Source organism: Vombatus ursinus, unplaced genomic scaffold, assembly GCF_900497805.2.
Source record: "Vombatus ursinus unplaced genomic scaffold, bare-nosed wombat genome assembly UNPS02014778.1, whole genome shotgun sequence".
In the NCBI taxonomy this organism is placed as follows: domain Eukaryota; kingdom Metazoa; phylum Chordata; class Mammalia; order Diprotodontia; family Vombatidae; genus Vombatus; species Vombatus ursinus.
This window is the reverse complement of record NW_020954556.1, coordinates 26,266,731-26,292,906: the sequence shown is the minus strand read 5'-3', so window position 1 is coordinate 26,292,906 and position 26,176 is coordinate 26,266,731. Positions and strand designations below refer to the sequence as shown.

Sequence of the window (26,176 nt, the reverse complement as noted above, 5' to 3'; positions counted from 1 at the left end):
CCTTAGCAAACTATACAGCATTATCTATGCTTTATTGTATTTTAATACATTTTGTTGAATATTTCCTAGTTATATTTTAATCTGATTCAGCCTAGGAGTGTTATGGGCCAAATGCAGCCCTCTGGTCTTGTGTTTGACACTTCTGGTTTAGACTTAAGTAGCAGAGGAAATACTAACAAAACAGATTAAGCTTAAAAGTGTGTCATGCCTACATTCCCCTGCCCCCACCCCTGGAGAGCTGGTTGTTAAACCTTCACCAGCACACCTGTGAACACATTCCTCTTTCATCATTGTGCTGAATTTCTTCTAGAATGCTGACCTTGGGGTGATGGGACATGAGTTCCAATGCTGACTCCTCCATTTACTTGTGTGACTTTGGACAAGTCACAATCCCTCCAGCCCACCTCGTTTTCTTCTTCCATACCCGAAAGGAGACTGGAGTAGATGACCTCTAAGACCCCATACAGCTAGACCAAAGAAATGCTCCATGTGCTACACTGGAGCCCAAAGAGATTAAGAGGCAAAAGAAGGACTAAATCAGATTCCTCTTGGAAGGCAACGAGGGGCTGTGATCTTTACCCCTGAAGTTCTGATCCATCTCAGAATGGTGCAACGGCCATGGTGCTGAATTTGGTATCAGGGCCTGGATTCGAGTATCAGTTCTGCCACTTATTATCTGTGTGACTCTGTGCATGTCACTGAACTTTCTGGGTCTTGGTTTCCTCATCTATATGTTTAAAAAAATAAAAAAGAGGGAGGAGGAAGGGATGGATTAGACCAGTGGTATCAAACTCAAAAAGAAATAGGTCCCTGCAGGCACATATTGACTTAGAAAACCACAAATTAACATTATCTGTGTTGCATTGTGTTTATTTTTTTTAAACATTTCCCAATTACATTTTAATCTGGTTCAGGCTGTATAACCTACAGGGGAGAGTTTGATACCTTTGGACCAGGTAACTTCTAAAATGCTTGTAAATCGATGATCCAACTAACTGGACCTAGGGTCATAAAGTTGGAGCACTGTGATTACTTAGGTCAACACCGCACGGCAGATTTAGCTCCACGAATCTAGGTACCTTTCTGGAAATCACATCTCACATCACCACCACTTACTCTTTGTCCCATAGAAACAGCCATCCAACATTCAAGGCGTTATTCAGGATCCACACCATGTAAAACGGAGTTGGCAAGACATCTGGTTTCATGTAGAACCATCCAAGTTCATTGCTGGCCAAAAAATAAAAAGCATCCATTCAGCAAGACTTACCGTCAACTCTCATTGGATTCAATGAACCCACCCACCCTTAGCAGATTGTCAGTTCAGTGACTTACACACATTCCATTTTGTTTAATAAAATCTGCTGTGCTCTGGCTGGAGGCCATGTACAGTACACACAAACATGTTTCCCCTCTGTGCAACACGTCCCAAGATTTATGTTTACAATGAAACCACCTCTAAGGACCCCACCTCCAATGGAAACTCCCTGACTTTCACAATTCAGTCCTCACATTCCCTATTTGACTTAGTAATAAAGAGGAAACCCTCCCAAACAACCTGTCCCTTCAGTGATGGCTTAATTATTTCGAGTAAAACACTTGTGAAAAGATTCAAGTGGGTGGGGTGACCACTTCATAAAAAAGTAGCTCCCAAACGTTTCTTACTCCCTATTCAATGACATGAGGAATCACACCATCTACCATGGGAGAGCCAGGGGACTTGGCCATGTGGTCCAAAGTGTAAGCTCTATACATCTTTGGTTACACCTGTACCCTTCCTTTAAGGTTCATTGACAGAGAAAACATAAAACTATGTTAGTTAAACCCAATGGCACCTCTTGGATGAGTTATCTTTTAAAAGATGGATGCCCACCACAAGAAGATTAGTTAACTTCCCATGGTCCCAGGCCACTAGGAATGAGATGTGGGGACAAGGTGTGGCAGAGATGGAAGACAGTTCTCTGCTGTCCTTCTATTCATAATGAGCCCTACAAAAAAGTATAGGTTATTCTGGATTTGTGAAAGTTCAGTACCTAACACTTTTCAATGTCCCCTAAATTGTTCCTCTTGGCCCCATGCCATGAAGAAATGGGTTTCTCTATTAGAGAACCACTAATCTGGCAAATGTTGAAAAGATAGCCGTAGCACTAGCACCAACAACCAAAGAGATTCTGGTAAAAGGACTTGTCTGATCCAGACCCTCTTGGTGTCCACTGGGGAAGGGAAATACTTCCTGGCTCCGGCGACTAAGGAAAGTTCCTTTCCAAATACAGCACCTTCTGCAGAGTCCAGATGCAGCGTAGCCAAGCCAAGCTAACTGCCACAAATAAATGATGTTCCAAATGAAGAAGGTCCAGCCAGCTGGGGTCAAGTTGGTGTTATACTTGCTGGAGATGTTTCCAACAGTTCTCTGGAATATACCTGGAGTAAGTGGCATTGCAACAACCAAACATTGCAGCTGTTATACGAAAGACCCAACATTTCCTTTCTCACCCTCCAATTGTGGGGGCATCACTCTGCCTTGATATCAACTCCTGACCCTTACTAGAGCACAGTCACACACAAGACATTTATTTGGGCTCTGACCTAATAGGTTGTCTCTAAGTAGATAGATGTGATTATATAACACTGATTCACAAAGTAGGTCTAGCTTTAACCAAGCCATGCTCAGGGAAAAACAGAACTACATGCTCAATAATAATTAAAACCAGACAAACCAGCCCTGCTGGTCTCCCAGACTAGGGTGCAAAGGAACCTCAGAGAGTCAACGAATGGAGTCTGTAGGATAGGAGGCTCAGATTTCTCAATCACGTTCACTTAATCACCAGGCTGAATTCTACTAGTTGTTACTCTCCAACATTTACCCATGTCTGATATTCTGATCACTCTTCCCCCTTGTATGGGTAGGAAGTCATTGAGGGGGAGATTGGTAACCAAGGATTTTTTTCAGGTAGTTGAATGAAACAGCCAGGATACAAGTTGACTCAGATGCTTAGAGTGGGAAGAGACTTTAGAAATCATCTAACCCAATCTCCCCATCTCACCCATGCCCCTCTCTATCATCCCTAACATATACCCACCCATCCTCTGCTTGGATATTTCCAGTGATGGGAGTTCACTACTTCATAAGGCAGCCCACTCATTTCATTGCTGGCCAGCTCTAGTTGTTTTCAGTCAATAAGCATTTATTATGTACCAGGCACAAAGTCTGACCCTATATTGAGATGAAATCTGCTTTCCTGTCATTTCTATTTATTCACTCATCCTAGTTCTAGCAACATAATTCCTTAGGCCCCCAACCCACTGGTAAGCTACCTCCAACTGATTGATTTGAAGTAAGTTTTGGCAGAAATGTACCCTCTGTAACCTGGTTCCAGCTGAATGGGTCGGATAACTATGGAAACTTTCTGTAAAAGCTAAACATCAATTGTTCCCCTACCTTTGAATGCTCCAGAACCTGCCGCACCGTTCATCACCACCATAACTGCAAAAGTGACCATACTCAAAGAAATTAAGAAAACTTTGGCCTTGTTGTGTGTAGACATTTTAGAGACTGAAAAAAAAGTCAGAAAAGAGCATGGAAATCAGTGTCATTAGGATTGCACTGTGCCTTCACCTAGGTCAGTTTCCTGTGCTGATGGGAGGAGGCAGATGAGCTGTTCCTAAAAGGCTTCCGATGACCAGTCCAAATGACAAGTGCCATTTATGCTTAATTGGATCATGATCTTTTATAATTATGACAGTGGGCGGATTTCATTAAGTGCAGCAAGATCCTGCTTGGAGTTAATCTTGGGGGGCAAAATCCAACTGAGTCCATATCCCCCACATTCAAATCTTGAGGTAGTGAGCATCTGAAAAAGGTTCCAATTGGGAGGAATAAGTCAAAAGTATACTCTGACTCCCAGTCCATAGAAAATATGTGAGAGGAAAGGAAGGAAGGGAACAAGTATTTATTAAGCACCTACTATGTGCCAGCCACTGTGCTAAGTGCTTTATTAATATAATATCATTTGATCCCTGTGAGGTAGGTATTCTTATTATTCCCATTTTACAGTTGAGGAAACTAAAACTCCAAAAGTTTAAATGACTTACATATAGCTCAAAAAAAAGTGTGTGAGGTCAAATTTGAACTCAGGTCTTCCTTTGTCTAGGCTTAGCACTCTACCCACTGCACCAGCTACATGCAAACCTGTATCCAGAATCAAGAAAACTCTGTACAGAAAGTCCAAATTTATAACCCAAATTAGAGAATAATTTCCAATACAAAAAAATTACCCTCAAATGATTTCATGTAATATTCTTTTAAACAACAGCTTTATGGAATCTAAAATATGATTTATGAAACAAGTTTTCAGGCTGTCTTCTATTACACAAAGTGAAACATACTTACATTGCAATGTTTTGGGGAGAATATCAATGGCATTTTCCTTTTTCATGATTGTAGGCATAAGGCGCCATAACATAGTTAAATGAATTCTGGTCTTGGAGTCAGAAGACCTGAGCTCTCCTTGCCTCTGATGCTTACTAGCTACGTAATCCTGGGCAAGCCCCTTACTCTTGTTGAGCCTCTGTTTCTTCATCTATAAAATGGGCATGATAATATTGGTACTCCTTTCCCACCAGGTTGTTGTGAGGAAAGCTCTTTGTGAATCGTAAATGTAAATGTGCATGTAATATCAAATGGGACAGTTGAGTAAAGCTCTTTAATTACTTTTCAAGCATCATCCTCATTCATTCTGTTTTTCTCAACACTAATGCTGATGGAGATGGCCGGCAGTCGTATCCAGAGGCCCCAAAGGGAAGGTGCAGGAAGTCAGACCCGCTGAGAGCAAACAACCCTCACCTCCTCCCAAGAGTATCCTCTCCACTGACTGCCTTCCAAAGCATGAACTCTTTTTAATTTCCTGAGCACTTTGTTGTCATTTGTCCTTTGTTCTCAAAGAGGACCATGACATCAGGAAGGTGATGCCATGAATTGGATTTAAGTGAGGCAGGGCTGGGCAAAGTCACCAGCCTCACTGCCTCCTCTGGAGCCATCTTGGTCCAGTGGCCAGACATAGATCAGGATGACTGGAGATGGCCCCCTCCTGAGCACCTACAAGCAGGGGTGAGTGGTTAAGGGGTACAGAGGCCAGCCTTCTCAGGCCCTTGAGTTTGCACATCCCTTTTCCCTGTGCATAAATCATTGAACACTCAGCAGGCTTCTCTAAGCAATGTTTCCATCTCTTTCTATGAGAGACCAGACTTCTGAGTTCTGCTTACAGAAGAATATTCATCATTCAGAGAGATGAAATGCGATCTTTGTTGCCATTTGTTTCTTAGAGCAAAGTCTTCCACAAAGAATTTAGGAATTGCCCAGAATTCTCCTGTTCCTTAATTCTAACTATAAATTACTTAGAAAAATATACCTAGCCATTCCCAGTCTAACATCATTACAGGAAAAGGAAGTCCTGTCTTACCTCTGTGTTCTCACCTTGGTTGCCTGATGAGCCCTCTTGCTAGCAATATTGGGAAGTCCACTGGGTGTGAACAGGTTCCTTCTCTCTCATAATCTCTCTTTCACTCCCTCAAGCATCTTTTGCTCCAGAAAAGCTTGGAAAAATCTAGGAATGCCAGAGTGGGAAAGGGAAAATCAATAGCGGCCTTGGTTTTCTGAGACTTCAATGAAGATTCTGAAAATTAAAATGGAGATCTCCTTAGGACATATATGTATGTATAAATGTGCACTGATGCAAACATCTCCAGAAACTTAGGAAATAGAGAACATGGGACACTGCATCCTATCAGCTGGGAACATGAATCCTCTACTTCTGTAAGAGATAATCTAATTGTTTTGAGAAACCCAGCTCCTAAAAAAAGGTTTTCTCTATCCTGGCTGGGCAAATAATTCTCTTAGGCAAGGCACTGGGAGCCAAAATGTGATAATAGTGATAGTGTTATAAACTGTCTTAAGTCTGGGAAGTGAAGAAAAGAACATGGCAGGAGTTTTGGGGAAAAATGACTATAAGAAAACGAATATACTCAATGGCATCTTTTCTCAACTCTTTTCCTAAAACTACACAGAGATGGAATTTGATAGTGGGCTAATTTTAGCTAATTTGTACCCAGGATCCTGAAGACAGAAATGGTCATCTGGATCCTAAATATTCCTTTTTGATGGTCATCAGGGAGAGATGGATAAGGTGGAACGAGAAGTAGACTATTCTCCTTTGTTTCCCACCCAATAGTGATATCAACATCAAGAAAAGCATGGAATCAAGCTGGCTTGAATCCTTGAATCATCTGACAGGGTTAGAATCATAAGAATCTAACCATGGCCTCTCTTTCCCTACCCAGACCAAGGAAATAACATGGCTCAACTTAGCTCTCAGGAAGGTTAGCACAGTGTAAAGCATAAAGTTCATGTGGGACAGCTGGACCATCACCAGTCACCTTGACTTATGTCTTGCCACTGGACTATGGTGACTCTGGAGGACAGAGTGAGGCTGATGACTTTACATAGCTCTGCCTCACTTAAACCCAATTCACACGCAAGTCAAGACATCACGCTCCTAATGTCATTGGAGCTCTTTGAGAATGAAGAATGAATAGAAACAACGTGTGGGTCAGAATGGAGTAATAGATAGAGTGTGCCTATGACACGTACTAGCTGTGTGGCCTTGGGCAAATCATTTAACCTCTCTGCACCTCATCTTTAAATGAGGCGGTTGGACTAGATTATCATTAAAATCCATGTGATTCTAAGGCTTAAATGAGACAATGTATATAAAACACTTTGCAAACCCCACTTTAGTGCCAAGAGGTGGTTAATTGAAGCTATGTTCTTTTTTTTAAGGGCCATTTTGAGGCAGTTGGCATTCTTTTTTAGCATAAAGGGAGGATTTATTTAACTTTCGGCATAAGCTTAGGAACAGTACGTTTAGAAAAGAGTCTTTCTGGATTTGTGCCACAATGTGACATTTGTACAGGGTAACCACATGTTCTAGATTTTCCATGGCAGTACTAATTACAAAGGGGCACCTAGGTGGATAGAGTACCAGGCCTGGAGTCAGGAAGACCTGAGTTCAAATCCAGCTTCATATACTTCCTAGCTATGGGACCCTGGGCAAGTTACTTAGCCTCAGTTTCCTCATCTGTAAAAATGAGTTGGAGAAGGAAATTGCAAACCAATTCAGTATCTTTGTCAAGAAAACCCCCAAAATGGTCATAAATAGTCAGACACAATTAAAAACAACTAAACAACAATGAATTATCCAGTACTGATTGACTTGTGATAGGAAGTTAAAAAAAAAAAAAAACGAACACTTTGTCAAATCATGAATCTCGTGGTGGTTGTAGACCTGGCTTGAAAATTACATCATCAGCACCACCACCATCCTGATGAGTTACCCACAGTTGGGTTAACCTTTCTTGTATCAGTTTCCTGATCTAGACGCATGTTGGAGAGGAGGGGTAAAGGGAAGATGCTTGTCGGAACATTCCTGATCAATCTGATTTCTCCCCAGTAGATCTGATATAATCACAAAAAGGGGACAAAAAACTGGCAGCAAGGAGCTAAAATAAAAACAAACAACTTCTGCAATTTGCTCATGACATATGAAGTTCTCCTTAATGGAAGGAGGAAGTCGCTAGCTGTTGGCTGCTAAAGGACAGGCTGAGCTCCTGGGCCGCCTTTAAAAGGCAAGACAGAGTACCAAACATAGCTCGGGAGACTGACAAGGAAGCCAGCTGGCCTCCTCCTGACAGATAGACAGACAGACAGACAGTCAGACAGACAGACAGACAGACAGATCATGGACTCAGATGCAGACAGAACACATGAACTTTTGGACATGGCCAGTGTGTGAGTTGGGTTTTGCCTGACTTTCTGTATTTGTTATAAGGCAATTTTTCATTTTGGGGGGGGGAGATTTGGTGGCAACAGGGACTAGTGATGTCACCTCCCCAAAAGAAAACAAAGAAAAGAAGGACATTGAAACACCAAAAAGAAAAGCACAGAAAAGAACAGAAGGAAATTCATATAAGCAGTACAGTTTTGAAAGTAGCATTATTATTGAATTGAAATGAGTTCAAATGAGATAATAATTTTAAAGCATTTAACACAGTACCTGGCACATAGTAAGTATTATGTAAATGTAAGCTATTACTTATTTTTATTATTATTAGTACTAGTAGAGTTTTAAGTTTTTAATAACAGAACACTACACTAAAACTCAGAATGCCTAGATACCTTTTTTAAAAAGCAAGCCATATATAATAAAGATTGACAGATTTGTGGTTTTGAAGATGTTTTTTGGTAGTTCTATGGTGAATAGATATTTTTTTCTTTTGGTGTTTAGGTCTATAATAAAAATATTTTCAATGAAAGAAAAAAGACATTTCATTATCATAATTCAACAGGGGAAAATTTTTTTGGATATCATATTTCTGTGATCTGTATTTCTGTTTTCTCTTGCATTGTCATTACTAGCATACTGTATAGTCAAATGAAATGACTGTAATGTTGCCAAAATGAAAAATGAAAAATAAAAAGCAGGCCACACTCTCCAGGAAGACAACAGTCAAGGAAAGGGAACAGTACCAGCAATGGAGAAAGAACTCAGCTCTTAAGAGGAAATCAGTTCTTTGTCCTTTGTCTTGCACCTCTACCCTAGCGTCACAGCAGGGGAGGGGATTTTTCTCCTCCACTCCCAACCAGCCACACTGGCCAAAGAACATTTTGCAGAGCAGCTACTCCCCTAGGAGGAGTCACTGCCCCCAACACTGAGTTGGCCCAAAGGGAGCCAGTCAATCAAGACAGCTCTGAGGAATGTGACCTTTGGCAGTACAGAAGAGTTAACTCTGGCAGTTGGGAACCAAGCTGGGGAGAGAGACAGACCCAACGTGTCCAGCTGATGCACCTGCCCAGAAGAAATGCTAGAGTTGTGAGAGAGCTGTGTGATGATTCCTCAAGAAGAGAAAGGACATCAGATCCCTGTGGTCCTGGAGAGGTGAATGATCTCTGCTGTTGGAGTTCTCTACTCTCTATCTGTGCCCTCTGTGTGTGTTTCCACACTTGTCACTGATGCTGTGTGTATTTGTGGGAGGATGGGCCACAGATTTATGGGGATGAACACATTCCCATGGGGAGAAGGGTATGTTTTTTAGCTAGTGTTCTCAACATGTCAGCTCAGTAAATGACTTTGTTTTGAACTAATTGTGTCCACTGACTACCTACTAATGGTAAGCATGCTGGTGAAGGTTAGTGAGTGTATGAGGTCACACAGGGTACCTTGAAGCCGGGGTGATCTTCCTAAAGACCCAACCTATACTCGGTCACATTGGGTGGGGGCGGCAGCAGCCGGGGGGAGGGGAGGAGAATCTTACAGGGTTAGAGGGGCACTATGTATAAAATGAAGTGACTGGGCTTGATGGTCTTTGAGGTCCTTCACAGTTCTATATCAACGATCCTATGATCTCTCTGGGGATCTGTTTCTTAATCTGTAAAATAATAGGGAATTGGGTTATCCTATGAGGTTCCTTTCAACCATAATTCCTATGATCCTCTGAATCTTCACAGTAATACATGCAACTTGTCAATATGTAATGATTCTGTGATCTTATTATTGAGTGTATATTCCCTAAAGGTACCAATTGGAACCTGACCCTGACTTTTTGCAAGGCAAGTACATGATGCAGTTGGACAGAGTGGAGGGTTTAGAGTCAGCAAGACCTGAGTTCAAATCTGGCCTCAGATGCTTACAAGCTGTGTGACCTGGGGCAAGTCACTTAACCTCTGTTGGTCTCAGTTTCCTCAGCTATAAAATGGGAATCATAATAGCTAGCACTGACCTCTCAGAGTTGTTGTGAGGATCAAATGAAGTAACAAATGCTAGCTGTAATTATTAGCTTTTAATTCACCTCATGCAGTTCTGGTTCATGTCATTCTATAAATCTTACATAGAGAATATAACTAATGACCTCCCTTTAACTCTTTAATATTTCATAGATACTTGAACACTGGGCTCCAGATCTACAATCCATCATTATCACTAGGTCAGCTCCTTTTCAGGTCATATCTGTGACATATCCTTATACCAGCTTTTCCATGTAAGTCATCATTGGCAATGTGGCACCACTGACCAACACTCTCACTGGATCTTTCCATTGCCTTACCACAGCTTTGATTCTTCAGAGATCATCACGCTTTGCATCACTAGGAGAATATTGATATTAGAGAGACGGGTTGTGTGTGTGTGTGTGTGTGTGTGTGTGTGTGTGTGTATGTGTAAGGGAGGAATTTGGGATCAATCAATCAATAAATATTTATTAAGTGCCTACTATGTGCCAGGCAGCTAGATGGCACAGGAGATAGAGTGCCAGGCCTGGAATCAGGAAGGCTTGGTTTCAAATCTGCCTTAGACACTTGCTAGCTCTACGGCCCTGGGCAAGTCACTTAATCCTGTTTGCCTCAGTTTCCTCATCTATAATATGACCTAGAGAAGGAAATGGCAAACCACTCCAATATCTTTGCCAAGAAAATCCCAAATGGGGTCACGAAGAGTCAAACACGACTGAAACGACTGAGCAACGACAATAAATATGCCAAGCAATACATGCTAGAATATGGAAAACGCTATTAATTTCCTCTGATCAAATCCAGCCCGCTTTCCCCCTCCTCTTTAATTCTTGGTCATTCATTGTCATGCAACTTGATATCACAAAATAAAGACCAAATGAGTCAAGGAGAACACAATTTTCTGCTAGCAAGAATACAGTGCATTTACAAGAAAAACTATTATTAGAAAGCATCGCTACTGTATTATGTGGCCTAGTTGTGCCCTAACTGCCTACTTCTTATCCTCTTCCCCCAATCCCAACTCTGGTCCTATCCCTTTGCCTCTAAACCGTAGTTCTTAACCTTTCTTATGCCATGGACCCCTTTGGCAGCCTAGTGAAGCCTGTGAATCTAGTACCAGAATAGTATTTTTAAATGCATGAAATAAAATACATAGGATTAAAAAGGAAACAAATTATATTGAAATAAACATGTGATTTTTTTTCCTATTCGAGTTCACAAACTCCCTGAAATCTATTCCCAGGTTAAGAACTGATGTTCTGAGCATAGCCAATAACATTCTGAGCTTCCAGATCTGGAGGATAGAAATCAGAGCTATAACATAACTAGCATGGGGCAAATGGGGCTTTTCCCCAAGTACTGACATGTGGGTGGGATGTACTTCTTACCTAAAACAACCAGCCTCTCTGAGATTTGTTCCCTGTCCTGTGTCAGCCCCTCACTGGCCCATACAGCCATGAGACACAACCTCCCTCAATCTGCTACCCCCTTTCTTTGTCTTCCAGGCCCAACTTTGCCTCTCAGCTCCCATGGAGTTGTGGGCAAAACTGTCCAAGAGATGGGCCGTCTCCTGGGGTGACTTATTAACCCCCTCTGCCACCCATGCTCTCCTTCCCCAAAAGTGTTTGCCTTGGATGAAAGAATTCCCTTGGCATATGAGGCAGAGCCTAGACTCAATACGTTTCCTCACTTTATGCAATCAATTATTGTTGTTGTTTGACTTTTATTGTCAAAGAGGGTCAATGATATTATGAGGGCGATGTCTTGACTTGAGCGTGAATTTCACTTGTTGTTGCACAGACTCACTCTCTCCTCCATAGTCATTGAAAGTCCAGTGGCAAGACAAAAGTCAGGACAAACTGGCCATGACCTGGGATACAATGGCCTTTCTAAAACTTTGGTCTTTCTAAATTAAGGCGTAGTCAAATAGCTCCACTTGAAACACAATAGGTTGGTCCAGAGAATCAACTGACTCCTTTAAAACCATTATTTTTCTTTAAAAGCTTGTTTTTTCAGAGTTGTATTTCAAGAAATCATAAATGAAAACTGCACAGGACAAAAAGTAAATTGTCCCGGTTTTAGGAAAAAAATCTAGCCCCTGAGCCCCAAAATATAAGCCACCAAAAATTTTATTCCTATAGACAGAGCACCAATATGTAAGGATGTGGCTCCCCAGGTGGAGAGAGGGACCGTGTGTGGCAAGGGTCTGTAAGTTGTGTGTGGCTGCAAGACAGACAGAACAGACAGCTCCAGCCTCACCTTCCTCCACCCTTCTCCAAGAGACACTTTCATTCCTGCCGGGGGATTTTTTTCACAGCTAGTTTTGGAGTCTGCAAGCCTTTACTTCTTCCAAGGTGGCATGATGCAAGGAAAGGTAGCCTATGCTCTGGTCTGTGAGCAACCAAAGGCACTCTTCTCTGCCCTGAACCTGTGACCAGGGCCCCTGTACCCCACCTATATAATGTGGATAATAGTAGTACCTACCTCCCAGGGGAGACTGAATCGGCTGTGGCCATCAGAACTCTGCTTGAAGACGTCCAAGGCAGAGGAACCCACCAAACTCCAGTATCTTTAAACAAACCTCACACAACTGTCTGAGAGGCCAAGAAAGCCAGGGAAGATGGGAGGTGCAGATGAGGAGAGAGAGCATTCTGGGTCTAGGGAAAGCCAGATGTAACTTAAAGTGCACCAAGAAGGATGGTGTACAGTAGAACACTGGGGCTTTGGGGATAGTTGAAGGGTCTGGGAATAAAGGAGGGGCAGTGGGGGACAAGCAATGGGGTTGAATAATGATAGCTAGGCACGCAGAATCACTGGGATGGCATGAATATGACTGAGTGGAAGTTTGTTAATCATTCACAGAAGAGTGCAGGCCGGTTAGCCACACCCCTGGGCATAGGGCCTCAGGGTGGCGTCCTCTCAGGGTCTTAGGCAGCTCAGGGGCTCCTGAAAAGGTCCATAAAGTAAATTCGTGTAAGCTGAGCTATTTCCCAAACACTAGGAGAGCTCACTTCTAGATATCAAAAGCAGATTCTCTGGTAAAGCAGCTAAATCTTCAGCAATGCAAATCATTAGCCTCTGGCCTCCCCATTTCATTTTGTTTTTATTCAGATTTTTATCAGGTTTTCTCTAGGATTGTGGAAGGCTGGAGCTGGAGGCCTAGCTCTCATCTTCTTGCCAACACACTTCCTATTACACATAAAGAAACTCAAGCTGATGTGCCTTGACCAAGAACACAATTATTGATCATACACCTCTCAGTGAATTCCTACCCAGAGCCATCCAGCTTATGCTTCCTAAAATGCGATAGGAAGGACAAACAGTGGATTTTTGCAAAATATTAAGATGATATTACTGAGTGCACATTTTGCCCTTTATTTGCCGTGTGTGCAGGCTTTCTGCTAGGGACTGTGCTCTCTTTGACTGACTTCCCCAGCTCACGGAGCTATTTATTATCTAGATGTATAAATAAAATAGAAGGATTTAAATTTCTATTAGCTCAGCCATTCAGCTAATAACTCAAGCCAGACTCAGATTAAGGCCTTCTGGGGCCCCTGGGTAATAAGAGGCCTTTCTTCAGCGTTAGTAATATTTTTAAAATACTGAATTTTTAAAAAAATAAGCATCTAAAAATGGAAAACAGGCATGTTATTCTCTTCTATTTATATTAATTTTATAGAATATCAGATATGGAAGAGACTTTAGAGGCTATCTACTCCAAAATGTAACCAAAGAATTACCCCACGATTTATCTATCATTGGGACATGGAGGTAACCCTCTGGGTTCCCGAAGGCCATGCAAGCAGAGCACAATGATGAGAGTAAGAGACAACATTTACGTAGCATTTGAAGGTTTGCAAAACACTCTGCAGATATTATCTCACTTGATTCTCACAACCATCCCAGGAGGAAACAAGCACTTTTATTATCTTCATTGTACAGAGGAGGAAACTGAGGTTGAAAGAGGTGACTTGCCCAGGGTCTCATAGCTAGTAAGTGTCCAAGGCTAGATTTGAACTCAGTGGATAGAGTGCTGGCTCTAGAGTCAGGAGGACCTGAGTTCAAATCCGACACATACTAGCTGTGAGACCTTGGGCAAGTCACTTAACGCTGTTTGCCTCAGTTTCTTCATCTGTAAAATGAGCTGGAGAAGGAAATGACAAGTATCTTTTGCCAAGAGTCAGACACAACTGAAAATGACTCACCAACAACTCCCTGACTCCAAGTCCAGGCTCTATCCACTACACCAGCTCCTTAGCTCTGGCCTTTTGTAAGACACTGGAAAGTTCTGAGTATTGGCCACATGAAATAACCTGCATGTGTCTTGTCTGAAGACCAAATTAGATCAGGAGAGACTCATTGCCAGGTTGGCCAAATGGGGCATTTTTTGGTCACCGCAACCCCTAACGATCATCTTCTGAGTTACAAAGTAGGTGTGATCTACTCTGGCCAAAGGAACACCCACATGGATGAAATTACAAAACCTTTATGTCTTGAAGTATTAAATTTGTATCTTAAGATTAAAATTAATAAAAATAAGCCATTAAATTACTCTATTGTATTTTTAGACATAAGATTTGCAAAATTGTAAATGTTCTATATTTTAAAATATGTAAAATGGTATCAATTTTATTTTAAAATTTAAATTTCTAGTTAAAATCAAAGAAAAGGGGGAAAAGGCACTAAGTGAAATGTAAAAATCTTGACAAAATAATGTACTTTTCCCCAAAATAATATAAGAATAATGCTCTCGCATATTAACAGTAACAAGACAGAGGACTAGAAAAATATACAGTATATAAGATTAGTTCATTGGGCTGTCATGGGCTTAGTATTAGAAAGTCATAGCACATTTGACCCAGTTCATATATCACAGATATGTGATTGTTTTGAATAGAAAATTCTAAAACCCATGATTTAAATGCATGTAAGTATTATATTGTTGTTTCCTGATGTAAATTTCAGAGAAAAACTTTTTAAATGCTTTTAAAAAACATCTTTTCCATAACTTTTGATTTCTCTAATCATCACCCCTGCTTTAAGTAATAGAGTGAACCTTCTGTTCCTAGGCTCTAGGCTAAATTCATTCATGTGTTTTTTTTTTAATTTGATGAGGCTGAAGAGTGTGTATGCATGTGTATGTGCGTGTGCATGTATGCAGCATGTATTTTTAAACATTCTGTCTAATGTCTCATCTGGGTAATATTCAAAGGGTTCTGGGCAGTTTGAACTTCTCTGGAATGTATTGATATTCTCTTATGCAGCCCTGGCCTGGGACGTACAAGAATAACAGCTGATAAGTGTTACCCTGAGCAGTAGTTCCCAGGTAAATACCAAAGTCTACAAACCAGAATCCAGGTCAAAGGCATCCTAGTTATTCACCAAGACATGCTAATGAGATAAGCTAGGGTGTAAACAATCTCTCTAGGGAGATGGCTGAACAAATCCTATGTCAGTCCAAGGGTCATTAACAAACATCCATGAAATTACTATGTTTATTCCAGACCAGTAAAAGTCAAGCACACGAGGAAGAGACCATTTGAAATCTGTACCACTCCCCAGCAACTCCAATGCTAACCATTGTATTAAAGCCCTACTCATGCTCTTAACCTTGAGGGTCCCTAAAAGTGTGACCAATGTTCCCTGTGAGTCATTTATCTCTGGCTTAGAAAGTTCTTGCATTTGGGCTTCAAATTGGGGTGCAGGTGGCTGATACTTAAATGGGGTAGAGCACTGATCAGCACAATAACCAGCTACAAACTTCATAGGACTCCCAATGAAGCATTCTACCCACCTTCTGGTGATGGACTTGCAGTGCAGAATGAAATGTACTTTTGGACAGGGTCAATACAGGAATTTGTTTTGCTTGACAGTTTGAATATTTGTTGCAAGGATTTGGTTTTTGTTTTTCTTTTTTTCCGTAATGGGGTAGGAGAGAAGGGAGGAAGAGAAAATAAATTTCTCTTAATTGATTGCTTTGTTTTTGTTTTTGTTTTTTTGGTTGGGCAATGGGGTTCAGTGACTTGCCCAGGGTCACACAGCTAGTAAGTGTTATGTGTCTGAGGCCGCATTTGAACTCAGGTCCTCCTGAATCCAGGGCCAGTGCTCTATCTACTGTGCCACCTAGCTGCCCCCAATTTCTCTTAATTGAAAAGAAATTTTTTAATAAAATGAATGGAGCAGTATTTGGTTTATAAGGCCAACTGAGAGGAAAAGAAAAATATACTCATAGAGTTCTTGTAGCAGTGAATATATATCTGCCTTGCACATAGTAGGTCCTAAATTAACGCTTAATAAAGCACATAATTAAATCTCTGCTATGGGATCATCATCTAATAAAGAGAGAAAGGAACAAGTATTTATTAAGTGCCTCCTAGGTGCCAGGCACTGTGCTAATGGCTTTACAAAGATGATCTCATTTGATCCTTTTCTTTTCTGTTGTTTTTCAGTCATTTCTGATTTTTCATGACTCCATTTGGGGTTTTCCTGGCAAAGATACTGAAGTGGTTTGTCATTTCCTTATCCATCTCATTTTACCAATGAAGAAACTAAGGCAAACAAGGTTAAGTGACTTGCCCAGGGTCACACAGCTACTAAGTATCTGAGGCCAGATTTGAACTCACGTCTTCCTGACTCTAGGCCTGGCCCTCTATCTACTGCACCACCTACTTTCACCACCCTTCTTTCTCTTCTATCTGCCTGTTTATCTCAAGGCTTCAGTAATCAAAGAGACAGAGAGGAGAGAGGGCAAAAATGATAAACAGGCTGAACTTTTTCAGGGAATAACCATGGCTAGTTTGGCACTCATCTGCTCTGGGTCACCTCACCAAGATGGCACTCATCTCTGAAATGCCAATTTGTGGCCTAACAGTGGCTCCAGTCAGCTGGTCAAGAAGAATCTGACACTCCAGGATTGTTATTTCCCCAGGTTCAGAATCTGGCACATAAAACCTGGGTGAATTTCAAGAGTGTTCCAGGAGTCTAGGATGGGTGTTCCAAGGGTCTTGCAAGCTCACAGAGAGTGAGGACCTTCACTGGAAACAGAAAACACCAACCCTGACTTTCCTGTCTTCGGTCTATTTCAGACATACCCCCTCAGTGCTTTAAGCAATACAGTAAACCTTCTGTTTCTGGGCTCTAGGTTAAATTCATTCATGTCTTTTTTTTTTTTAAATTTGATGAGGCTGAAGAGTGTGTGGGTGTGGGTGTGCGTGCATGCAGCATGTATTTTTTAACGTTCTGTCTAATGTCTCATCTAGGTAATATTCAAAGGGTTCTGGGCGGTTTGAACCTCCCTGGAATTTATTCATATTCTCTCATGCAGCCCTGGCCTGGGACACATGGGAAGAAAAGCTAATAAGTGTCCTACCCTGGGCTTTGAAACCTAGAACCCAGAATTACTAAAGAAAATTACCCAGTCCTGTCCTTCTGATACAAGCGAAAGCTGGTTGGTCACGGGAAGTGAGCCAGAAGGGAAGAGATTGTCCTCCATGCATTTGAGGCTGCTGATTCGAGGTTCCTAGTTCGGAAACATGGATCCCCCAAATACAGGAGATACTCTCTCCTCACCCTGTTTTTAAATTTTGGCATCTCGGAGTCTGATCTAGCCCCTTCCACCTCTGAGCCATATGTCCCAGAAATACTTCACTTGCCAGAAACACTTGGAAGAAGACCAGAGTTCAAATTCTGCTTCAGATACCAACTATCTATGTGACCCTCTGTATCTCAGTTTCTTCACTTGTAAAATCAGAGGGGTTGGCCTTTAAGATTCCTTCCAGCTCTAATTCTATGATCCCATTATCTTTCCAATACCAGCCTGCCCAACCCCTGGCCTTCTCCGTGTGCCAGTTCTAGCTGGGTGGGTCTATAGTTCATGACAAATAGGGTGGTGGAACTACCTCCTTCCTTGGATACCTGAAACTCTGAATCCACTTTGGAGTGATCTATTCAGCAGCCCTGACAGCCCACAATTCCCGGGCTCCTCCCAAGACGTTTGCATCCCTGGGGATGGGTGAAGGGAGAATGGTGGCTTCAGACTGGAGGGATTGGGGTGGGGAGTGGAGAGGTCTTGAGGAAATGTTCTTCCTAGCTTCTTCCCCTCCGTCTTGGCTGGCCCATAATAGTTTTAGCTCTTTTCCTGGTTAATCATTTATAGCAGTCTTCCTACTCCATCGCAAATCCTCCAGCAGTTAAAAAAAAAAAAATACTCACATCGTTCTTTTCTCCTCCTCTAGGACTGTGTAAAACACCCTCCAGCTTTGGTCCAGCTGAGTCTTCCCTGGTTACTCAGAATCACTAAGAGCTGTGTCTCTCAGGCAGAGACAGAGAACTTAACGTCACTGCCCCTCTCCAGCCCATCTCTTAGGAAACTCCCACGATGCTCCTCAAAAACACCCTTTGTCGTTCCTTTGGGGAGGATAGCCTCTGACTGACTGAAAGGAAACTCTGTACCAGAAAAAACTGGATCCTTAACTTGGGTCTAGGGCCAGAGTCTAGCTTCCCTTTTCCTAAGAGGCGTGGTGGATTTTTCCTTAATATTATTGCAGAACATTCTCAAGGCAAGACCATCAGATGGTCCTGTGCCATTTCTTTCTTTGCAAACAAGCAACTTTTGGGAGTAATTGTGCCTAAGAGAACTGGGAAGAGCCATTTACATAAATGATGATGTCTTAGGTGTGTATAAATCATCCTGAATTTCTTGCATGTTAATTTCCAGGCTGAGCTCTTTTAACAGGGGGAAAAAAATGTTTCCAGTCACTCTGTCTGCTTCTCCCCTCCCCCAAATCCCTCCACTTCCGTTATTCAAGACAGGCTGGAAGGAACATAACGTTCCTGGAGTTAAGGGGGCCTGCCAAATCCCTCCCATTTTCCAGGGAGCTTGTTTTCTTGTTTTTAAGCTGAGTTGTGTAAACACCACGGTTGTTTCTCCTCTACTCCCTCCAGTGACTCAGGGACGGGGCCTCCTTCCCTCCCTAAATCCATTACTGCACTGCGGTATTCCTGACATATCTGCCAGAGGCGGCTTCTCAATGCCCCAACTGCACTGGGATCCAGGCCAGGAAGCAAGATGCCTGAATTTGCTGATGCAGGAAATTCAGTAGAAACCTTTGGCACCCATATGGCCAAGAGACTTTCCTGTCCTTTTATTTCCTCTTTTCCTTTCCTCCTCTCCTTTCCTCCTTTTATTCTCTCACTGAATCTGAGGGCCAGAAGAAAGACTTTAGTGGGTTTTTCTATTCTTTTCTTCATGTTCTTGATCACAGACATACTTAAGCCATCCTGGAGAGAAAAGGATTTTTTGTTGTTGTTTGAAAAACCTCCAAAGGAGATTCCACAACCTTTATGATTTAGTTCTAACATAACTTTAAAATGTAATGAGATGAGACTAGAGTATAGTTATACCCCACTTTCTGCTGCAGATGTGGAGATGGATTCAGATTAATGGGAACTTAATCCAATGAAAAATGACTAAGTTTGATTTAATTAAATAAATTTAATTAAATTAAAGGAAGGTAGCTTGGTAGTGGATGGAGTACTGAATGTGGAGTGAGGAGATCTGTGTTCAAATCTTGACTGACATTCAGTAGACATGGATAATAAGAAAAAAAATCACTGTAAAATGAAAATAACATACTTGCACTTAATACATTTCAATGTTGCTGTGGAGAAAGTCTCAGCTAATGTCCTACCTTCTATAAAAAGCCTTACCTAATCCTCTTTAATCTTAGTGCCTTCCCTCTAAGATTATCCCAATTTATCCTATATATATCTTGTTTGTACATAGTTGTTTGTATGTTAGACTGTGAGCTCCTTGAAAGCAGGGACTTTCTTTTCCTTTCCTTATATCCTCAACACTTAAACACTGTGCCTGGTACATAGTAGTCATTTAATAAATGTGTTTTGACCTAACTTGGGTAACTTTGGTGTCCTACATGACACCAAAAACCTGGGTGAATTTGGGAAGATTTCTCATCTCTCTGGTTCCCTGTCCTCAAACAGAAAATCTAGGAACTTCATTATGTGACATTATCCAGTATGTTGTTACCAACTCCACCTTGCAAGCACATAGTTCACAAAGCTCAGGGAAAAAAAAGTTTATATATATAGGACAAAGGAAATAAATAGGGTTTATATTAGAGCTCATGGAAAATGTCAACTCTAAGAAAAATTTAAAACTCAAAAGTTTATGGAAGTGATTGTTGAAAAATCAAAATAAATTAATAAAAAAACTGGAAAAAATTTAAAAAAGAAAATATCAACCCTACTCAAAGAGTAGCTCTTCCCCAGAGATCTGTATAGGTTTATCCATTTATAGTCATGCAACATTAAGTGATACTCCAGCAGCCATTGCTTCTTAGGGCTCCTTACCATGTACTGTCTTCTGCAGTATCTGTAGGAAGTGGTATTTCTTGCCTTTTCCCAGAAAACAGGCTCTGTATTATGGGCTGAGTGGGGATACTTCAATTTCCTCATTATTGAAAGAAACACAAGTCTTTTCTCCATGTTACAGCTCAAATGAAGCTCTAGACCAGAGTGTCTCCACTTTCAAGTATTCTCTTGAATTATGGTTCCTACCAGCTTCTGGTCTCATGTGAAATGTCACCCAGAGTCAAGAACACCCTGCCCCTTTCATTTCTGAGCTGATCTCTAGAACTGATAATGAATTGGAATATGATATGCTGATTCCACAGCCTAACGTTCTTGTTTTACTTAGCATCAAGTGCTATTTTTCCTATCCGCATCAACACTTCCCCCCAAAAGCTTGACAAAGCACCCTAATTTCTCTCCAATGATCACTCAAGTCATAAAAGTCCATCAAGACCAACTAACAGAGTTATTCAAATCATATGGAGCTGCTTCCTGTGACATTTGGGGTAAAAATACAGGGAAGGAAAACCAAGTTCTCATACGTTACCTAGCACTGGAAAGAAAAATATTCAGTATCCATTAGATTTACAAATCTTAACGCACGATGTTAATCTGAGTTATTGTGATGAGAAATGTGGTGATGATGAGAACACTCTAGGAAGAATGGACATTCTTAGAACAAGAACAAAAAATGAGGGGTTTGAATTAAAATTTAGGGGTTCTTAATTTTTTGTGTGTCACAGTACCCTTCAGCAGTCTGACAAAATCTATAAACTCCTCAGAATCATGTTTTTAAATGCATAAAATAAATTTTATGGTTTACAAAGGAAACTAATTATATTGAAATGAAGATGTAATGTTTGTCCCATATAAGTTTATGGACTTTCCAAAGGCCATCCATGGACCCCAGGTTAAAAATCCCTGTACAAAGTCCCTTCCCATTCTAAGTCTATGATCCTGACCCAAAGATAGTTTTAAAAGAAAAGCAAGAGGTCATCTGAGCACAATGCAGAAATTGGTTTCCCAACCCCAGCCACTAGAAATTCCAATGCTGCTTTTGATTGTTACAGAGGCATTTTATTGCATGTCCAAAACAGAATTCATTAGATTTCCCCCAAAAAATCCTTTTCTTAACTCATTCATTCTTCCAATCTCCCAGGTTTGGCATCATACTAGAACCCTCGCTCCCCCACCAAATCCTTCTAATTCTCCATCTCTCACATCCAACCTCCTGGACAACCTGACTCTACATTCCCTTTCCAGGCTTATTACATATTATTCTCCTGCACACACTCTGTGTTCCAGTCAAACTGATCTTTTTGCTTTTCCTCACACATAGCTTCACCTCCTATCTCTACACCTCTGCACTGACCACCCCTCATGACTGAAATGTATTGTCCCCTCAATTTCCTCTTAGAAACCTGTGCTTTCTCCAAGACTCACTTCAAGTACAACCTTCTGTTTAAAGCCTTTCTTGATTCCCCACCCACTCAATTCTACTGCCCTTCTTCCTTTAACCTCATATTTATTTTGTACTTTGGTATAGTTCGATGTGGGGTAGCTGGGTGGTACAGTGGATAGAGTGCTGGGTCTGGAGTCAGAAAGACACATCTTCCTGAGTTCAAATCTGGCCTCAGACACATACTAGCTGTGTGACCCTGGGAAAGTCACTTAATCCTGTTTGCCTCAGTTTCCTCATCTGTCAAGTGAACTGGAGAAGTTGAAATAGCAAAGCACTCCAGTATCTTTGCCAAGAAAACTCCAAATGGGGTCATAAAGAGTTGGGCATGACTGAAAACAATCTAACAACAACAACATGTTTTGACATAAGTGCTTCCTTCCCTGTCTTCCCTAATGGAGCATACATTAGGAAAGCAAGCACCATTCCTTTTTTTTACCCTAGCACAATGCCCAGCAGATAGTAGGTGCTTGATAAATGCTTGCTGATTTATTGAACTAACCCTTATTACTTAATGTTATGGGAAAACAGCAGAAGGAATCCTCCATACATTGGCCTTGTACCAGGGATCTTCCTGAAAGAGTGTTCCTATATCAGAGTGTCTTTTCCCTGTGGAGCTTACATGATCATTATAAGGAGTGATTTGTCTTCATTGCCTATTGATCTTCCATTGGCAGAAGGCAGACAACAATCAAACTTCCAGTTTCTTTTCTCCTTACCCTCTCTCTGTCAAATAATTTACAAGAGTTTATAGGAGGGGCTGTAGAGATTATCTGTTCTAACCCCCTCATTTTGCAGATAAGGAAACTGAGGCCCAGAGAGGTTATCATTTGGCCACAATCAGAGAAGGAGTAAATGGATGAATTAGAATTTGAACTCAAGTTCTTTGACTCCAACCTGTTGACAATATGGGACTGATTTCCAAATCAGGTATATTTATTAAACCATGCTTCCTTTCTAATGATTGTAAATAAACACTTATCTCCAATGCAAACTGATATGTAAAAAGGAACCCTTGTGAATTGGTTTTAAATTTAAAAGCTCCTCTCTTGATGCTCTTATATGGATTTTCTTAAGTGAGGTACTAAGAAGGATTAAATTTCTGTTCTCTGGGAAGGAAGAAAGTCCAGAGCACAGGGATGGCTAAAGAGTTTAAGTTTTCATGTATCTGGTCTCCTCTGTAGGAACCACACTTTCACTAGTATGCCAGCATCAATGTGAGTCACTCACACAGCCCCCAACTCTCTTATAGATTCCTGTAGGTCTCTAACGCCTTTTTCCTTTAGTTTCATGTGTGCTTATTAAGTACATTTAGTTCCCTCATAGCCTTTTAATTGATTATTGTTCAGTGATTCCACAGAAATGCAGTATTATGTCAAATACCTTTGCAAGGTTCATTAGTTTCACAGAAATAAAGTAAAAATGGGCAAACAAATTAATGGCATGGGACAGGAAGAGGTTGGCAATTTTACAGTGAGGTTTGGATATACTTATTAACTGTATGGATTAGACAACCTTTTGCAGTATATGCCCTTGTCCCTTAAATCCTTCGTCCTCCTCTTCTACAATTAAGTTTTTTGCATCTTTTTACTTTATTTTATATGATTAAATGATAAGCCACTTCTCCTTCACTATGCAATTCTTCCCTTATACCCTATATGTCCAGTCACAGAGATTTTTTCATTATGTTTAACTCAGATGACTTCAGTGCAAAGGGACACATAGGGGAACAGAGTAAAATATTAAGTTTCAACTCTGGCTTTGTTTCAAGAAATAAAAGGGGTTAAAAGCCTATAGACCCAACAGAACACCTATTCCTATATATCATACTTTCTTTCAGAAGAGAGTCAGGAGGCACTGGATACGGTAGACACCAAATAAAAATGAACCAAAAACAAAAAAAAAATGAAATTGACAAAATCTTAACAGTCAGTAAACAACTGGTTGACAATATGGGACTGATTTCCAAATCAGATGTCTTCATCAGTCATTCCATTGACTTGTTATAAAAAAGAGTCAACACCAAATTAGAAGCAGGGATTTAAAACAGCTCCAATCTGACCTTGTTTTTAAAAAGCTATTGAAACTGAAATAAGGGAATTGGAGAAGACAATGGACATTTGTATAGCCTATCACCATTTCCTAAGGAATTTTAACTGATATAAATCTATCACCACAAGAAAGCCAAAAGAGTCCAGCTGAGTTTTAGCCAGCAAACACTTAATCTCCTTGCCAAGTGAAGAAACTAATGCCAATGCCAGTGGAAAATATAAACTCATTTGTAAAATCTTACAAAGAAAGAACAATCAATTAACCAGCATTTATTAAGTGTCTACTTGTGCTAGGTACTATTATAGTCACTGGGAATACAAAGAAAGAATGAAATAGAGCCTGCTCTCAAAGAACTTACATTATATCAAATAAGACAACATGCATGTATATTAGTATATGCAAAATACATACAAAGTAATTTGGGGGAAAAACCAATACTAGCTAGGAAAGTCAGGGATATAATATGTAATAATAATAATAAATTTAAAATTAAAAATAATAATTAATTTAAAATTAAAATTAAATTAAAATAATTTAAAATTAAAAATAATCAAAATTAAATAAATAAATAAAATTTTTTAAAAAGTAATAATTCATAATAACGTAATAAAATACATAATGTAGGACATGATACTTGAGCTAAACTTGGAAGGAAACTAGGGATTCTAAGAAGAAAAGGTGAGGAGGGAGTAACTTCCAAGCATGGGGCACAGTTTATTTAAAGGCATTGAAATGGGAAGTGAATGTTGTATATGAGGAGCGCCACGAAGGCCAGTTCTGATATACCATGGGGTGCTTGAAGGGAAGTAATAGATGATAAGGCTGGGAACCTATATTGCATCTAGGTTGTGAGGGGATATAAATGCTAAACAGAGGAGTTTGTATTTGACCTTAGAGGTCATAGGATGTGGTGTTTATGTACATGGTCAGATTCGTGCCTTAGGAATGTCACTGTGGCAGCTGTGGGGAAGATGGACGGGAATAATGAGTGTCTTGGGTCAGGGAGGCCAATTAAGAGATAAGTGTGGTAGTCCAGGTGCCAAAGACTTGAACTAGGGTGGTGGTCATGAGAATTGAAAGAAGAGAACAAATGCAAGAAAGGCTGTGGAAATAGGATCAGCAAGACTTGGCAATTGATTGGATACATGGGATAGGGAAAGTTGAGGATGACTGGAAGGCTGGAACCTAAGTGACTAGAAGAGTGATAGTACCCTCAACAAAAAGAGGGCAGTTTGGAAGAAGGTTGGGTTTGGGGGGAAAGATAATAGGAGAAAGTTCTGTTTTGGACATATTGAGCTTGAGATATCTACAGAATATCCAATCTGAAAAATCCAGTAGGCAATTTTTGGTGCAAGACTAGGGCTCAGGAGAGAGCCTGGGGCTGAATATAGAGTTCTGAGAACCATTCTGAATAGAGATGACAAAAACCCATTGGAGCTAATGAGGGTGCTAAGGAAAGAGAGACAGACAGACAGACAGACAGAGACAAAGACAGAGACAGAGAGACAGAAAGAGAGGCAGAGACAGAGAGAGGAGACAGAGACAGAGAGAGAAAGGGAAGAGAATCCAGGACAGAGCCTTACTGTACACTCACAGTAAGAGGAGCAGTCAGACAGAACTCAAAGATAGCATTGTCATCTAAACCCAGAGAGAAGAAAATATCCAGGACATGAGGATCTGAAAGGAAGATAATGGAAAATTACGTATTTTATCACCTCATAAAAAAAGCAAAGAGAGGAGGAGAGACAATCAAATTTGTATAAAGCTTAGTATGAGACCTAGTTAAGCCAGATCACTCCGAAAGCATTTAAGATTGAAATTGGAGGGCAGGCAATTGACAGATAAAAATGGAAAACATACTTACACATTTCCAGTAGTGAATCCTTGTCTTCGTCAATGGCTTTGTAACTACCACAAGTGAATTTTAAAATCAGAGTCCCCAGTGTGCTACATGAAAAAACAGGAAAGTATGAAAAAAATTAATTTAAAATTTTTAAAACCGTCAAAAGATAAAGCATAGAGAGAGACAAGAAGTCTGTGCTGAGTGTGACACAATGTTGAAGGCACTAGGAGATGGATTTTCAATGCACCTGAGAGAGAAGAAAATCATTGAATGATTAGGGGGGGAATCACAGATATCACTACTGGAAAAGGGCAGCTGAGTAGATATTTATAACTTCCAACTCCTGTGTCTATTTACTCTTCCCTTATTAGAATACAAATATATCAATGGTATCTTTAAAGAAAATACGAGAAGAGAGCATTTTTAAACTGTGTATTTATTGAAATCTTTTGTTCATGTATCACCATTTTTAAAAGTATCCATCCTTACTTCTACTACCCAGCAGGCCATCCCTTATAACCAGAAAAAAAATTTTTTTTAATGCATTTCAGCAAAACCAATCAACCTATCAATTACAGCTGACAGTGTATGCAATATTTCACACCCATAATGACCT

General features: G+C 40.6%; 1 protein-coding gene across 9 annotated transcripts in view; it reads right to left on the bottom strand.

The window, feature by feature from the left end:
• LOC114045542 overlaps positions 1-18,508 on the bottom strand; it is a 33,039-nt gene extending 14,531 nt beyond the window's left edge. The window contains exons 1-5 of one of the 9 annotated variants that reach the window (XM_027865627.1): positions 18,050-18,508; positions 5,460-5,603; positions 3,440-3,553; positions 2,277-2,421; positions 1,117-1,230 (exon numbers count right to left, since the gene is read on the bottom strand). In XM_027865627.1, the coding sequence (XP_027721428.1) occupies positions 1,117-1,147 (31 nt within the window). In that variant the 5' untranslated portion in view covers positions 1,148-1,230; positions 2,277-2,421; positions 3,440-3,553; positions 5,460-5,603; positions 18,050-18,508. Of the gene's footprint in view, positions 1-319; positions 441-579; positions 717-1,116; positions 1,231-2,276; positions 2,422-3,439; positions 3,554-5,459; positions 5,673-18,049 lie in introns of those variants that run through there. The other 8 variants (XM_027865621.1, XM_027865619.1, XM_027865620.1 and 5 more) reach the window with 8 other exon arrangements.
• Between the last annotated feature and the right edge of the window lie 7,668 nt (positions 18,509-26,176).